Genomic DNA, 17,782 nt, shown 5'->3' on the forward strand with positions numbered 1-17,782 from the left:
TTTCAGCACATTCTGCACATCTCAGAATTTATTTAACCCCAGTTAGGAAAAATAAGAAGGGTACGGATGTAGGATCTGGAGGGGGGGTGGGGGGGGTGTTATGGACTTCTCATTTCATATTTGTTTTCTTTTTCGGAATTCCTAGATTAATAGGGTTTAAGCAGAAACAAATTATATGAAACAGGTTTCAGCCTTTATCCTATTTCCCTTTCTCAGTCAGCGTATGCACCATGGTTCTCTTTCTTATGGCTCTTGAAAAAGGCGAATTAGAGGGCAAAAAGATGGTCACTTTTCACAGCTTTGAACAAAGGCTTGATCTGTTCAAATGAATAATTAAACTGTGTGACTCATGTTCTTTGCAGAAACAGCTGCTGAACAGTACCTTTTTCACATCCACAGACACATCCACTCAGACCTTCGTTTTTGCTCTCCTTATCTCTGTCTGCCTCCTTTGCTCTTTCCCCTTTCAGTATTTCTGCCTCTTCGTCATGCTTTCTTTTATTTTCTTTCTCTTGCCTTATGTCTCTTTCTCCACCGCTGTTCGGAACAATAATCTTGGCTTTGTCACTGAAAGGCGACTGTATTTGTTCATAGATGAACTCTCCTCTGGAGTTTCCTCATCTAACAATGGTCGGGGTCCGTGCAATCTACTGTCTTGTTGTGCGACAGTGCTCCAAGGTAATTAGCTGAATATTTCTTCAAAGGGAGCGGCTGTGCTCGGGGTGCAGGCTGATAAAAGCAGGTGCTGCTCTGGAGAGGCCCACCTCTCTGCTGCACCATCACTCACATCTAATTGGATGGGCTGTGGAGAAATGGCCACCAGCACTTGGCCAGGTGCACCACAGTCCACCTTCTTGCCCTAAACTGCCCCATGCCATGTTTGTGCATTTGTGTAGCTCAGTGTGCTCTTGCTCATGCGTATATTTGTGCCACACCTTGTGCTGTGGTGCTGTTCTCAGGTTGCTGCAGCCAAAGAAGTAGTGTTATTCCAGAGGACCTGGTGGGAGCTCTTTGGACAGAGAAGCCTCTCTCCTGCTGACACTGTATTACACAGCCCTTTCAAATCACACATAATGTGTCATCTATTATTGATTCAGCTCCACTGAAAAAAAAAATAGCTGCTGTGAGTTTGAAGTCTGGCGTGCCAGATCCCTTTTTTCAAGTGTGAGTGGACAGGGCTCATAATCTTAAAATTCATCTCCCAGATGTCCAGAAAGAAAGATGTTCCAGAAATAAAAAAAAAAGTGTATTGAAAAAAAATATTTAAAAGTATTGAAGGGCTTTCTGAGATACTGAATATATACTGTGAATAATTTAAATCCATATAAATGCCATACCAAATGCCATACCTGTGTTTACTCGGGTTAATTTCTGGATTCACTTATTCATTTAGAATATTTGTTTATTGGCTTTATGATTTGTTGAATATTCATGACATTCTTTGAGGACGATCTCTCTGTCATGATGTCAGATAGTGGAAGTGATTACCATGGGGCTTGGAGCAGTGGTCAGGTGGGGATTTAAGAGGTAAGACTGAGATTCACTGACCTGGTGAGTCTAGCTTCCCTCTCTAGCTTCCCTGCTGACTGTAATCGATGGTATTAACATGTTTCCTGACTTCTTTCTCTCTCCTTCGCTCACTCCCTGCTCAGGCTCTTTCTTCCTTTTTTCTTCAGTCAGATCCAGCTCCAGGCACCAATCAATAACTATAATCTGTTCTTACCCATCGCCAGTCATGCAAGCTCCAGCTTTTAGCGCTCATCATAAGGAGTGAGAAGGAGGAGGGCTATTACTAAATAGTAGTACCTTTTCTTGATGCTTTCTTTATTGCTAATCTCGACATTAATCAGTTATAAGGAGGTTCATGATGTACTTGGCAGGTCTTAGTTTTTACCTACCGGTGGGTATTTATGATCATTTTTAGAGCTTTGCACATTTTCCTTTTCATAAATATGAGTACTTTTTTGGGGTCAGAAATGATATAGGAATGATCTAATGCTATTCTACTGCCTGACAGAAATCTGTTCTGCAGGGGTTAAGTAAATATTTCAATTGTTCTCTACCATATCAAATGTACAATACTCTGTGGAGTTTGGTTTTAGTGCCTATAGGTAGAATGTCTAAGGCAGGCCTGTGTGAGTTAAGAGTCCAGTGCCCCCACCCAGTCACAGTGTGGTGACTCTAATCCCATTTTCACTCCAGTACACTGGCTTCTCTCCCCCTCCTGCCTGCCTCCCTGCTCCTCCTAACTCACCAGCTGTTCCCAGAGGCTCCTTACAATATCAAATGTGTTCAGATTCCCCATAACCCAACACAGCCCCCTCCAATCCCCTTCTCACTTTTTCTCCCACTCTTTTTTTTTTTTTTTCATTTATCCTTAAAACAACCTTAGTGCACATTCATATACTTTGCCCCTGCTATTCTCTCAACAAGAGGGTCTATACGTTCGGTTTTAGGTTGATGACCTCTCAAGCACACACACACACACACACACACACACACACACACACACACACACACACACACACACACACACACATGCATATTCTTAAGAAGTGGGTGGCTCTCATCCACAGGGCTGTCATGCCCAGCCCTGACTAGAGAGTCATTCAGCCCCATATGGCATATGGCGAATAGCTGCTGCTTCATATGAAATGCACAAGTATTCTTCCCTCCCTCTGTTCTCTCTCACACTCCTCTAATGCTGAATGACTCATAGCATTATTGCTCCCCCTCTCTCTCTCTCTCTCTCTCTCTCTCTCTCTCTCTCTCTCTATCTATCTATCTATCTATCTATCTATCTCTATCTATCTATCCCTCTAAAACTCTCCTTCTGCTCATGAGGCCTGGAACAATGTCTCTCTCTCTTTCACACACACACACACGCACATAAACAAAGGTGGAGATCAACTTTGTAAACTACGTGACTGGTATGTGGCAATGGATACAATGGAGCGGTGTTTGTTCGTACCACTCTTCATCTTGATCAAATACTGGCCTTCATTGCCACTCATCACAATCGTTTAACAGTATAGTACGTTTGTAGTTATTCTAATACTGACCGCATCCTCAGCAGATACAAGTGATTCTTCCTACCCACTGTGGTACACAGTCCTAGACTGTGCCTTTAAATATCAGCCCCACCCAACCCTCCTGCCCCTCCCTCAAAAGTAGTGAACTCCAGTAGGCGTTTGTGCCTGACAGCTGTCTGTGTTCTGGCAGGGTTGTGAGGGGGTGGTGTGGCTAGTTCTGGGTGAGATCCTCTAGTATGGGGAATTCTGTGGACATGAAGGGGTAGAGTTACCTTGAACTCACTCCATTATTACTGCTCCCTCAGGAGTAGCACACAGGCGAGCTGGGTAAACGTTACTTAATCACCTCTTAAGCATGAAGGATGAGTCTGTTAATTCACACTTGCCTCAGTTCGAGTGTGTACTTTGGAGGGGAATAATTGTGTTGTTGTTATTATTATTCTATAATGTGATATTTTTTATGTAATAAGAGAATAACAAACTACATTCTCTAATAATACGCTTTTACTCTGAAAAAACAACATCCCTGTGGTTAATATAATACTTCACAGCCAGTCATGTCGAGAGCGTGAGCATGAACCTTGTGCTTGTTTTAGCTGAGTGAGCTAGGTGACCGTTTAGGAGCCAAGTTAATTGTGATTGATGGTAAAGCAGGCGAAGGGGGAGTGTTAAACCTTCTTGTCTTCTCCGAGTAATTAGCATCCAGCTAGTCGTTCCATCTGTCTGGCCAAGCTTTCTTTAATTAATGAACTTTCTTTCTCCTCCCTGCCAGACTGCTAACACAGGGATATAGCTGTTAGTCTTCTCAGGTTATCCAAATGGATGTTCCTTTGTGGTCTTTTTCCCATGAATACAACGGAGGTCCTCATTGATTAGATTTCTATGAGATTTCTCGGGTCTGTCTTTATGTGTTGCTGCTTAAACACAGTGATAATGAGCAAATTCCGGCAAGCTTCAGTATTTGAGTGTAGGTGTGCTTGGAAGTGTGAGATGATGTTTGAGTGTGATTGTGGTTGTAAACGTATGACTGGCACTATGGTTTTGGTTTGTTCTGTTTTGTTTCTTTCTTATCAGGATGAAATTACTTGCAGCATCAACACTATCCTCAATGTGATACTCATTCCAAAAAAAATGCGTCCTTAGAAACCTCTAGTGTCTCTAGGCGTATGTGTGTGTGTGCGCTCTCCTTCTCTTTCTCTGATTTTCCTCTTGCTAATCGGCCTGGTCAATTCACGACTGGCCCGTGTTTAAGCACATTTCCTATTCTGTGGATTCCTTTGTCTGAGGCTTGTGCTGATAAGAATCCTGCCTCTAGGGCTCTTGTGATATTGAAATTCTCCAATGCTGAGAAAGAGCCTTCAATCATTCATTATCAGTTCCACACTGATTACTATTCAGTCTCCTCGGTTCCAGGCAGGCGTCTGCACTCTGTCCCACCAGGCTGGGCCTGAATAGAGCACAGCACTGCTAGCTTATCCTTGCTTATCCTACACATATCCAATTCTTTCGCTAAATGTCACAAAAATGTCAGCTGCCATGTAAAAGGTATTATGTTCTGTTTTTTCTCTAATCACATTTTTTTTATATTACGACCTGGAAGACCGCTCTGTGTATTTTGAAGATGTGATTACGTTTCTCATTTATATAATTCATACAAATTGTTTTTGTTTTTATTTAGCTATTCTTTTATTCAGTGTTATGCAACATTGTCCTAATTAGGCCGGCAAGTCAAAGCAAGGCCCTTAACCCTCAATTGTTCAGTTGTATTAAAAAAAAAAAGATAACATAAGTCGCATTCGATAAGGGTGTCGTGCTAGAAATGTAAATGTAAATCAAAGGTTTATATTTTTATAGAATAATTAAAAGATTAATTGGTACACTTTGGATTTTCTCATCAGGATCTTCTCATTTTCATTAGTCTCATTTGGACTAAGCAGATTATTCGATTGCAAGCACAGTTCTTTGAGCGCTGTTTGTTTAAAGACCGTGGCTCACTCAGTTTCTCATTACTGACAATCTTAAAAGAGGAGGGTTTAGTTGATTATTTATAAGTTCTGCATTAATGCCACTTTATATAGTTCAAAGGCAGCGATGGCTCCTCCACACGCTGGACATAATTGTATTATGCTAAAAGATGTCCTTATGTTCACCATTTGCATCTTTGTACAAAATGGAGTCCTCTGCATTGAAAGATAAACAAAACAACAGCAGAAAACAAGAGCACAACATAAAAGTGTGTATCATGCTTTTGTCCAGCCCTTCTCAACACCAGAGGTGGTCTTTGATGTGGAAATGGAGTTTCTTTACATTCTGAAGTAGAACACTGCAGTAGGTTGCTTAAGAGATACAATGGAGGCCTAGACTGCAATGCATCATTGATTTGCTTGGAGTTTTGTTGTGTTTCTGTTGAGTTAACTACACACTGGGGTGTAAAGGCATGAAGAGAAACACAGCCGGTGTTCTTACTCGTGCCATAAACCATGTGTGAAAATAATTGGGTACTACATTATTCATATATTTATTATTATTTACAAAGCATTTCCTCTCTGTCACAGACATCGACAGGAACATCTTAGAACTTTTTGTAAACAATTGGTGGCCAGTAGTAAAGGCTTTCTTTAGTTTCTTTCATTGGACTGCAAGGTGTGCGATTTGTTTCTGAAATAAAGCACTTAGCATCTCATTTCACTGTGCACATCTTTGCAACAAACAGTGCATATAGCCCCTAATTAGTATTGAGAGACCCTACAAATCTATAGCCATTGTTATTCAGATTGTGTTATTCATGCTCAGTGCACAGAGCCCCAAGCAGAGGATACCATAGGCTTTGTTAGAATTTTCAGAATATAAAGCAGTAGCCCCCTCTTATTTTTGTTTCCGATCTCAAAAGCTCTTCGTCCCTCCAGCACAGGCCGAGAATCTTTCCTCTTCTAACTGTGTTTGTCCTCGCATTTCCCGTCGACAAAAAATGTATCATTTATCCAGCATCCCAGATGACCTAAAACTTCTATAAAAAAAACTATATTCATTCTTTTTCAGTGTTGTACATTATTGCAGATAAAAAGTGGAGTGAATTTTATAGCTCAGGGGCGGAGCTCTACAAGTCTTCATATGGTCTGTCCTGAGTTGAATTAAGGCTTTGTTCAAAATGGTGTATTTTGTTGACAAGTATAGCAACATTTTCCAGTTATCAGCTGTCTTTAACAAGAAGTTGTAAAAGTTCATTGTCTTGTCCCATTTAAAACCTTGTCAATAGCGGCTAACTAAATGAGCTCCATGCAGGCATACTTGTTCTGAGCAGGCTCTTGATTAACCCTAGAGTGACTGGCTAATGTCACTGAAGGAGGACCACCTGGTGGGGAGGGGGGCTGTACAGTCAGCTGCCGCTGAAAGCCACTGAATGCCTTGGACCAGGTGCCAGCTTCCACAGTCTAGCTAATTGTTGCCGTGTAATAGTGCGCTTGATTGCACAGAATGCCTCAAGGCGAGGATTAAGGAAGAAAAGAAGATGAAGGGGAAGAAAAGCTGTTGCCAAACCAGAAGTATGTTTTCTGGCTTTCTTTTTTCCCTCTCTCAAGTAATATATTCTTGCCTTTTACTTTATTCTAATCTGTTCAGGTATAACTGGCTATCTTTGTTTTGACACAAAGCCAAGTCCTTTCATCCAAAAGATGGAGAATTAATTGATTGTCGTATATCTTGGTTTTAAGTTTTTGACAGGCTTTATGTATTTTAGTCTGTGTCCTAGATCCCTGGTTTTGCGTGTGAAGCAGCTGCACTGTGAATGAGTGGAGCTGTCCACAGCACCATGCCCCAGGTCCTGATAAAGCTTTCAACTCTTCCAGCAGATGTCTTGTTTAACTGGACTTTCAAGTCCATTGTAGTCCTCTTCAGCATGTAACATCACAAAGTCATCATTGAGATACTCATATTAAATATTCAAACAATGGCTTAAATAAATCTCATTGCTTTAATGAAGAGTGATGAGAATGATGAAGCTTTTCAACCTATAAAAGAGCTTTTTAGAGATCCACACTGCCCGCCCATACTTAAGGCAAATCCACACTAATGCATCCATCTTGTTATCCTTCTTCTAAAGCATAGGTTACTGTTGATTGCCTTTTATAGTATCAGCTTGTTTATTTAATTACTTTTTCCATTGTGTAAGACATCTAAGGGACTGCTTTGTTAGGGTTCTTATAAAGGAGTGTTGAGGCTGTTCTAAATACATGTGCACATTACAAGCAAATCTTTTACAACTAATATGAAGCTCAGTTTAAGAGTGATGGATTTGACAAAAAATAATATCATGATTTAAGAAACAATTATAATAACAAATTTAGGTTAACAATACATCTATTTAATGCATTAGAAGATTATGATGCCAAAGACAAAATAATGTTGAAAACATGGGAACATTTAAAAACAAAATCTATAGCAAATGTAAACATTTATAAGTTTTATAGACTCGATGCAAATTTGAAAATTGTCCAAACTGAGTTTCAATTGTTATAAAAATACAATTATCTGCTATATCACAGAAGACTTTATCACAATTCGACTACTGTAGCATCATATTCTTCAGCAATATGTTAGTGCCAGAATGATAAATCAAATAATAAAGTATTCAGTAAGATGTCAGGTAAACTGTTTATCATGCTGACAAATACAAAGTTTTATTATTGATTTGTTTTGTTTTTTGAACAAAGCCGTTTCCATCCACATTATTTTAACTGTCAAAAATTACTGAAAGATGTATGATACATTTTTTAAGTAATCTGGACTTGTGCATCTCTGAGGAATAATGAGTGCTTAGTCACTCTGCACATTTCCTTCTCCACACATCATCCGCTCCCCAGTGATGTAGTATACGAGTGCTCTCCATGTCCCTTCGGTGGCGCTATTAGAATGGTGCAACCTGTTGACCTTTTCCATTCTCACTCCATCCTGACAAGCCCTCTTCCCTGCTCCTTAGGTCAGATCAATAGTTACTGTGCTATTAGGAGAGCTAATGTTACGTGTTCATCTCTCGACGTGGCAGACGTTTGATTTAGCTGGCTTATAAATCTGTGTTCATGCCAGCCGAGTCTGTCGGGTCTTTGTGGGAATCTGCACTGGCAGTGATGTCATGCTCATAATTCCATTTCTTTGCGTCTGGTTCTCAGATGGATGCTGGTGAGGTGAGATGTAAAGGACGTCCCCCTCGAGGTTCAATTAACCTGTCTTTACCCTCACCCCTCCCCTGCACCTTCAGCCTCTCAGCTCTGGGCTTAATTAGGGTAGGTGTGTAAAGACACACTCGTCTATATAAGTTTTTTTGTTTGTTTGTTTGTTGTTGTTGTTGTTGTTTTAGCCAGGATTACAGGCTAACGACATTTTGAGGAAGCAGTATTGTCTCCATTCTTGTATATGTTCTCTTTATTTCCATGTATATTTTTGTTCATTCCTTTATTCTTTTTTTCTGTCATTCTGTCTCTCCCTCCAACCTATAATCACCTCACACCTTCTCTTGGTTTTTTCCACTGGGACAAACTTCACGCCTCAGTCCAATGGCGTGACAACAGGTAGCCTTGCAGCAGTGGCCCAGAAATTCACCAATCAACACCTGCTGTCCCATGGGCTCATGTAGCTGACAGAAAACGGCATATAGTCCAATACTGGGGACATAATACCTCTCTCTTCCATGTTTCCTATCTTCTTCTGACTTCCCTCACCCCACTGTTTTAACCATTCTCCGCCCATAAAAGTGAAATATGTGTGATACACAAACTAAATTAGGATTTAGAACAGAAGAAGTTTACTTGCTTTTTCAGTAATAATTCATATGTATAAGTTTTCAACAATTCAATATTTATTTCTATTATAGAGGGGCCAGAATTTAATGTTTATCCATAACATTAAGGATTTTCAGCCCCTTGTGATATGAGAGACACCCGAAAACAATTTTCTGGTATTTCAGAAAAAAATATGGATTTAAAAAATATATAGTAAAATTTATATTTCCAGTGGAAAAGCTAATTCAGTTATTGCTGAAAAGATGTGGGACATGAATGATAATGTTTTTGGTAGTGGTATTACTTTTGCTTCATGACTGGATTGAGGTGAACTTTGACCTCTGAATTTGTGAACCTCGGTTTTGTGAGCCAGTAGCAAACAAGAGGGCGGATTGTTGTCACTAGTCAGAAGAAGAATAGTGCTGTTATTCTTTTCTGCCGTTAACGTGGAGCCACCTTGTCCGCTGACATTCTCAAGTTTTTGCAGTAAAATACTTTTTTCTGTCTTTCTATTATTCTGTTGATTACTATCCAATAACGGTGGTTATTCTTTTGCAGCTGTTTAGGGTAGTTAAGATGTAGTGACTGTTTAATTGATTTGCTGCAGAATTTTTTTGTGGGATTGCACCTTTTTGTGCACTGAAATTCAAAATTTTAGAAACTGAGAGTATATGGAATAATCTTGCCTAGACGGTAATTCACAAGCACCCCCTAGACCCCATCTCTCGACTGGCCAATTATCCTCTTCCTTAGCCGGACAGCAAGGTCATTGTGATTGGCTGAGGTTAATGGCTGGTGCTTGGTTAGAGTGGAGGTCGAGCATGCGTAGCCACTCTCTACTTCTTCAACTTGTCACTCTTCACACAAGAGCCCATTTAGTCACTACCAGGGAGAAGGAAAAGGAAATGTGTTGTTAACCTTGGCTTTGCTCATGATAATGACTTTAAAAAAGTGAAGGATTTCCTTGTCTTTCTTTACTCAATAACTGCCTAATGTAGCATTAAAAATACTTATCGTGCTGATGTGTCATTTAGAAATCCTTTCAGTTAAATCATCTAGTTTATCTAATAGAAAGTGCATGTTATTTTAGGGTTTATCCAGGCTGTCAATGGTTTCAACTCATACAGCCACAGAAGCTCATGTCTGGATTCTCTACACCGAGTTTTGGCTACATCTACTGCTTCATTACTAAAAATACACTTGTTACAAATTACAGAATCTTCAGGTTTTTATTGGGGTTCATATGTTAGCAAGTAAGTTGTTTATGATGGTAGTTATTCACAATATTTTGACAAGGTAGTTCCACCCAAAATGAAAATTGTCCAGAAATCCAAATGATGTGCATATCACATCACACTGATGCATTACCACAAGCCTTTTGGTATTTAACCTGCTTTGTAACTTTTATCATATTTGCTGGTTTCATGTTCAGGTCCTTACTCAGATTTTTTGCTCCCACCTTCATTAAGCTTCATGTTAAATACATTTGCAGAGAACACTGATGGTTTTCACACTTTTAAGCGGTCTCCTCATTCAAATTAGTTCCCTATGAGGATGTAATAAAATTAGTTTTAGAATATTCAGATCTGATACCAGCCAAGCATTTTCTAAATAAAGGACTTTTTCAAAAGATAATTTCCATAAAAAAAATCCTATATTTGTCCAAATGTTTCACAGGATGCTGATCTTGATTGTAATTGAATGGTACTCTGTATTCTTCAGTTAGGCTATACATTTAACTCTCTTTTCTGTTGTATTTGTGGTCATAACCTTTTTTTATGCATGTGTCTTAATGGCAGATTTATGTGCAGTGTGTAACTGGCGTTGTGACCTTGTGTCGATGAGGTTGTACCCAGGCCCTGGACTCCTGTTTAGGGAGTTCTTTTGTTGAATAGTCTGACAGTGGACCAAAAGGGAGGAGTATGAGGGTGGGGTGGCCTCTGAAGTCCCAGGGGTTGCTGGGGCCTGAGTGGACTGCTAATGAGAGGCCATCTGAGTCCCCATGCACCTTGAACATGGCCACCACTGCCACCTGACCTTGGCTTTGATCCGCCAAACTGATTGACCTCTCAATTCCCCACTGACCACCCCTGACCATCTGGACAACACTATGCAGTCCCAGACCTGTGTATTCGTCATGCTTTCTCACACACATGCACACCAAAACACACATCGATAAATGGCTTTACATGTCAGAAATCATCCTTATCGTTTTCTTATTACATTTAATTTATTCAGATGTTTTGAATATCAGGTTTTCTCTATGTTGCCTGTAGTGAGCTGATTCCATGCCATTAGCTGAATAATTTAACCAGAATAGTTGAGCTTGTTTATGCTCCTCTCTGAATGCTGGATGAGTCAGTGTTGTTCCCCAGACTTCTGCTTTATCCAACTCTTAATGCCCTGCTTTGTCACCTGGTGCACCATAGGGTGGCAAAGGAGCCACCAAGAGTAGGAAAATAGCATTATCTGTTAAAGCCCTTCAGCAAAATGCTTAGAGGATGTTTTTCTCCATTAAGTGGATTTAAGCTGTCTGTTTCTCTTTCTCTACTATAGCAGTGCCATTGTGTTTCCTTTCTGTCTTTCTTTCTTCCCCCTCATTTCCCATCTCCCCACAGGTTGACCTGTGCGCCAGTGAGGTCATCACATTATTTTACATGGCAGGGTGGTTTTAAATCTGTGCTTCTATCACTGTAGCCACACTGCTCTATGCTTCTTACAAATGTTTTTCATTTTCCGCCTTTAGAACATTTTTTTATACAGTCTACAGAGAGACACTGGAGCAATGAATGCTTTTGGAAATTCCCTCTTCACACATTGCTTAGTTACCAACTAAATGCGTTTTTCCATCCCAGGTGTTTAAAGGATGACTTGGATTACAGTTCGCTGGAAAATTCCAAACCTTCTGTGATGTTAAGTCCTGCTGAATATATATTAACTGCTATGTAAAGCCAAAAAAAAAGTTACATTTTCCTGCATGCTTCATTTTTTTTGTATTTTAGTGTGCTGGTCTTCATAGCGTTATTTGGGTAGGATGCTGACATCTGCTGCTGCTGGTTTCTGAGTTACTGGTAGCCTCCCACACAGATAGCATCAGATCAGGTTTACTGATGGTTGCTCTCTAGCCCACATCCACTTTATTGAATTAATGCACATAGCCAACATTCACTTCTCCGTAACGCATCTATTCAACAGAACAGGCTGTACCCAGTGCACAACAATTAGAGTGATTGAGTGTCTAGGCGGGAGTGAGGGAAGATGAGATAGAATGACGCAAAAATTCCAACCCCCATGTCCACCGGTTACAGAATGGTTTTGATAACATACCACCAAAAATACGTTCCTAACGAAATATCGGTAACCAGTCTTGCCTGTTGACCTGTTTTTGCGCTTTTCACCTGTTCAGCTTTTGAGTTTTTATGATGTACATGCTTGTTATTGATTGTCCCTTTTTTGCGTCCTCTATGTCTCTTTCACACCCTTTTGCGTCTCTTCATCTCTGAAATGCGGGGGAGTACACAGGAAGCAGAGTGCAGGCTGGAGGCTGCGGCCAGTGGTGGTTCAGCCTCGAGTCAATATTTGTTTTAGGAATCTCAATAGCAGAGACACACTTGTGTCATCTGCATAGCCCATAATGGAGTGCCATATGGCTGTGTTGACCTAGTGAGATCAGGGTTATTATCCCTCACCCTTATTCCTGTTCTCATATCCATTTTCTTTTTCCCTAGTATTTCTTTCACTGTTTTGTTTCTTGCATGCATAGCTGTTTTGTCATTTTACTTAATTCTCGGATGTACCACCATGAGCCTAAAATTTGCTTGGCCAATATTCTCGCCATTTTGGAGAATGTCTTCTTCCCCTTCCTCCCCCCAGAAATCCCATGAATTGACCTGTAACTGTACTAAGACCCATGTTGCCATAGCAGCTAAGTGAATGAGGTTTTCGAAGTCAGAAATTGTATGTCTGCAGACAAGAGTCAAGTACACAACTGTTTTCTTTCTAAGACTCGGCAGGTAATGATCATGCTGCTTTGTATTGTTCCAAGCTAATGTTGTATGTGGTTTTGTCTGAATTGTCTGACAAGCCTACTGGTGGTGTTTTTTTTTTGTTTGTTTTTTTGTTTTTTAATAATTTATTTTATTGCAACTGCCCTCTTTGTGACTTTGGGGTGATGGAAGGATGAAGAGAGAAAGAGAGCAGGACCAGAGCTCTCCCTGTACACAGCCCTCAGGCTCAGGTGCTTGTCAGTGCTGGGTTCAGAGGGACCTTTTCAACAATTTGTCATGGCTTTCTAAGCTCCTGCTGCGCCGGCACGTGGCACACACACACAGTCACACACTCACTCACATACTCGGAGGGGTATGTGACAAGCAGCATGGTCATGATGAAGTGCAGGGGCTTGGCAACAGTCTAGTTCCTGGCAGCATAAGCAGCCTCCCTAATGAGTTGGGAATGGCATCAGTGGGGTCCTTCACAAATTCAGCAGGCAGGCGTGTAGACAGCCCGGCTTCCACTCCAGCCCAGTCATTAGAGTAGAGTCATCAGCATCTCTGCTTGCAGACACACAAACAAGCACACATGGTATTCATTATTTGTGCTTGCTTTTTTCACACTTATTCGTACCTTTCAGTTATGACACATAAAACACACAGCTTCTTGTAGTGCACAGTGGCATAAATCATTACTTGACACAATTGTTTGTATAAAAGCTGAGTGCATGTTGGAGGAAAACGCACATCGAGGCCCTGCAGAAACACCTGCTCCTTCGTGTATATGGACTTTTAACTGCAAATGTAGACACTCGCCTCATATTTAGAATGACTCGTAAGCCAGTGGCTTTGATAGCACAATTAAATTTTGTTAGTAGAATGTTTATCTTTCTTGCTGTTTTTAAATCATCGTTTCTCCTTGTTTCATCAAATTTTTGTGCCATAGTTTAAACTATTGACCGATATGGCTGTGAAACTTTGTATGCACATGCTCAGATAGGCTACAGTCAAAATACACAGTACATGTTGACTACATTGAAATTCTTTTTTTCCCCATATCTGTTTTTCCCCCCACTTTTCTGCCGCAACTGGATTGTTACCATTCTCATTGTATGTGCCACTTAGAGATTCTAAAATCTGAAGATTTCGAAATAAAAATAGGAATGTTGGAGAGAAGGGAGCAAAATCCAACTTTGTCACAGGTGAAGCTTAAACAACTTTTCAACAAATTTGATAATTAAATCATTTCAGAAACTGTGCAATAATTAAAATATTAGATTTTTTTTTTTTTACTAATAAACCTATTAGTAAACCTACCTAATTTCCATAATCTTTTTTCATACCAAGACAATGTGGTCTAAACGGCATGATCCCTAGCATGCCTTAAGACATTCAAGTTGTTAATATTTCACTATAGCAACTGCAGCTACATCCTGAAAACATGGGACAAAATGAATTCACGTGAAAGCATCTGTAGTATGTTACATTAAAAAAAAGAAAAAACATATCTGTAAAGGAGTATTGACTCTTGTGAAACTATGAAGCAGATCATATGATTACAACAATCACCTCTAATTTAAGGTAAGATTCATATAGTGCTCAGATGGACTAGCTGGCATTGTTAAAATAATACATTCGAATGGAGTAAAATGAAGTGTGCCTGATCACCGTCTGGACCAGGCGTTTACTGAGATTTGAGAGGAACAGCTTAAAGGAAAGCTGTAAGTACATGTTTATGATTTATCCCCCTTCTGGGTGCTAGTGACAAATATCCTTTGATGAGCTGATAAAACTTCATTAATTAAAGAACAGGCGGCCAGTACAGTGTGACTAAATAAACATCTATCAGCATCAGTAATTTGTTACAATCTGCTGCAAATAAGCTCATTGTTTAAAAGAGCAGATTAAGTTTACATTTTGAGCTCTTTATTTTAAGATAATGAGGAGATTATAAGAAGAAGAAGCTTCTATGTGATTTTGTATTCTGCTAGGTTTCTTTTAAGGATTCATTCAAATAAATTCTAAACTTTTTCTTATCCATAATGAATATTGTACTATTCTCTTTTGTTCAGCAGAATGTTTGTAAGCCACAGCAATTGAACTTTATATCTATGACTCGGTCTTTGAAACCTTATTTAGTAGGTACACATTTTGTCTTAGCAGGTATGCATATATAGGTCCTGCTACTGTATGTTGTTTTTACCAAATAACACTACATTGGTGGAGTTTGTAGTCCTTATATATTTTGCTCTTTCTGTCATTGGACTTGTTTTCCCTAACACACACACTCTCAGCTATGAGGAGCGAGCTCTCTATCTGGAGGCCATCATTATGAACCACAAGGAAAGTCTGACATTTGAGGATTTTGCTGCCCAGGTCTTCTCACCTTCCCCTACCTACTACCCAATAAGTGGGACAGGTAAGAGCCTCTTTATCTCTCTCTCTCTCTCTCTCTCTCTCTCTCTCTCTCTCTCTCTCTCTCTCTCTCTCTCTCTGTGTGTCACTGTCAATCTATCTATCTCTTTCTCAAATTGAGATCAAGGTCTGACACCTTCCCTGTTCTTGCTGCACCTGTCTCTTCACTGCTATTTTCCCATCCTGCTGTTTACCAAGATGTGTGTATGAATGTTTGCGTGGGTATATATATGTATATATGTTTGGTGTTTTTTACACATCAGTGTGTGTGTACAGCAGATACAAGAAGATGCAGTGCAAGATAATTTGTAGATTATACAGCAGGCCTGCGTTAAGTTTGCAGACTACATGAGGTGAAAGGGAATTTGCCGCTGTATTGCCTGCCTGTTGGTAACAGCGTAAAATCAAAATGACAGCCACTTTTCACTCATTGAGTGCATGTTCTTCAAAATTATTTATACTTTACATAGTATATTCTCTCTAAGTATTATTCATTTTTGGTTCATGCTGTTGTTCAGGTATAATAATTAGAAGTATTTAATAATAGCTATAAGATTTTAATAGAAATAGCACATTGTGACTAGGGTATGCATTGTAATCTGTTAAAATAGGTGAACTCTTCTTTGTGCCAAAGCCACATTTCAAGTCATCTACAGAGAGCTTTGTCTGGATCAAATATTTGCCCCATGTTTCTATAGTAATTGCACTAGAAGTAAGATAACTAGCCAAGAAGCTGGGCATGGCTAGGGTGTATTCCCATAGCAACAACCCCTTTAATTTCTAAAAAGTTAGTGAAAATCACCAGTGAGACCTCTGTTAATCGAAAGCTCAATAGTAAAGAGTCCACACAATTGCCCCTGCTACTCCCACCCTTGCCACCCTTGCCTAAGTGCTGTGGAGCCCCATTGTAGGCCATGACTAAGAGACATCTTATGTATGTGCACACTTTTACCCTTGTGTGCTTGATATGAATTTAAAATGAATATGTTATGTAGCATAGTCAAGGGTTAATGGAACTGGCTTTTTCTGGAAGAAAATTTCTATCAATTAGAATTATGAAAATGTGAAAATGCGCTCTCTCTCTCTCTCTCTCTCTCTCTCTCTCTCTCTCTCTCTCTCTCTCTCTCTCTCTCTCAGCTATTTTGAATTTAATTCTGTTCAAAAAAAGGTTTGAATGTAAAAATATGAACTGCCCAATTTGGAACAAATATAGACACAGCTGAGGTGAACCAACACACAGCAAAGAATCATGCAAAGTATTCCATTCTGAATTCGTACCTGTTTTACTACTGAGTGCTATTTATTATTAACGATTATAAATGTATAAAAAAAACATTTCATTGTTTCTGAAAGTCATTTAGCTTTAATGGCTGGGCTGGATATTAAACCACCACTGCTTCCCCAGCAGGGATCTCTTCTTGTGCCTTGTAAAAGTGTCATTATCAGGATGCAAGCTGTGTTTGTATGTGTGTGGCAGTGTGTGTATTTTGTGCATACCTGCTCCATTCTTCATTAACATCTCATCCATGACAGCGGGCAGGAGATGGCCAGGCATGGTTTGGGACATGGAGTGCTCTTGGGCTAAACTGGAGTGTAAGCTTTTTTCCCCATTTCCTTGTTTAGGCATGTCACCCCTGTATGCCTCATCACCTAGAAACCCTTTTTCTCCTTCAAGTGTTCTCCAGTTTGGTTGACCCTGCATGTGCCCATAGCAAAGTAACACTGCAAACTCCGTATACATCTCGAGCCAGTGTTTGTGTACCACCTGTAGCTTGATGTTGGATCAGTTTAGAGTCAAAATACATTTTCCATGTTTATTGTTGTACTGTGATTACATTTTTATGTTTTGGTTAAGTTTTTTTTTTTTTTTTTGGATCCTTTAGTATCTCTAAAATAAATTTGAGCATCTTTTTATCCCTAAACTACCTATTAGTGATAACCTGCTATTAGTTATTTGAGATGGGTCATACTGTTTTTCAGTAGATGAGGTGACGACTTCTTTCCTGCTCATTCATCCTCTTTAGAATTTTTACATTGTGGACACTGTGATGGAAACTACATGAAACTATAGCATAGTAGTGTTACCTCACATTAAACAGCGATAGACAACAGGGATACTCTAAGGCCAGAAAATATGTGGACGTCTGACTATCACACCTGTATATGGGTCTTTACCAAACTGATCTAAATTTTCTTTGTTTTCTGTAGCTCACTTCATCCGCATTGATCACTTTTGGGATGAACTGGAATGCTGACTTTTCACCAGATCTAATCACCTGACATAAGTCCCCAAATTTTCTAATGCTGAATGGGAAATTTCCTCAGCACAGATTCCAAACTCTAGTTAAAGTTTTTCCTAACTTAAAGTTTTCCTATAGCAGTAACCATGGGACTGAATTTACAATGGGATGTTGAACTACAGTACATAGTAATATTAGTAACTGTAACTGATTTTAATTGATCTTAGCTACCCTTTAATAGCCATTAACAGAAGCAGCATGGTCCTAAAATGGAGTTTGTTTCTGTCAACAATACTAAAATAGCTTTTTTTTTACCCATTTAAGCTAAGTAA

The 17,782-nt window shown here is 39.6% G+C and overlaps 1 protein-coding gene and 1 long non-coding RNA gene across 7 annotated transcripts in view; both read left to right on the forward strand.

The window, feature by feature from the left end:
- ralgapa2 (Ral GTPase activating protein catalytic subunit alpha 2) overlaps positions 1 to 17,782 on the forward strand; it is a 90,422-nt gene that overhangs the window by 67,193 nt on the left and 5,447 nt on the right. For 2 of the 6 annotated variants that reach the window (XM_047821739.1, XM_047821742.1), the window contains exon 40: positions 15,090 to 15,214. In XM_047821739.1, coding sequence (XP_047677695.1) covers positions 15,090 to 15,214 — 125 coding nt within the window. Of the gene's footprint in view, positions 1 to 15,089; positions 15,215 to 16,743; positions 17,018 to 17,782 lie in introns of those variants that run through there. The other 4 variants (XM_047821740.1, XM_047821743.1, XM_047821738.1 and 1 more) reach the window with 4 other exon arrangements.
- LOC113659672 lies at positions 28 to 15,083 on the forward strand. The gene is made up of 4 exons (XR_007144564.1): positions 28 to 6,574; positions 6,769 to 6,849; positions 8,198 to 8,311; positions 8,578 to 15,083. It is a non-coding gene; the product is annotated as an uncharacterized LOC113659672 (long non-coding RNA).

The sequence above is a fragment of the Tachysurus fulvidraco genome, chromosome 12 (assembly GCF_022655615.1).
Source record: "Tachysurus fulvidraco isolate hzauxx_2018 chromosome 12, HZAU_PFXX_2.0, whole genome shotgun sequence".
Lineage (NCBI taxonomy): Eukaryota > Metazoa > Chordata > Actinopteri > Siluriformes > Bagridae > Tachysurus > Tachysurus fulvidraco.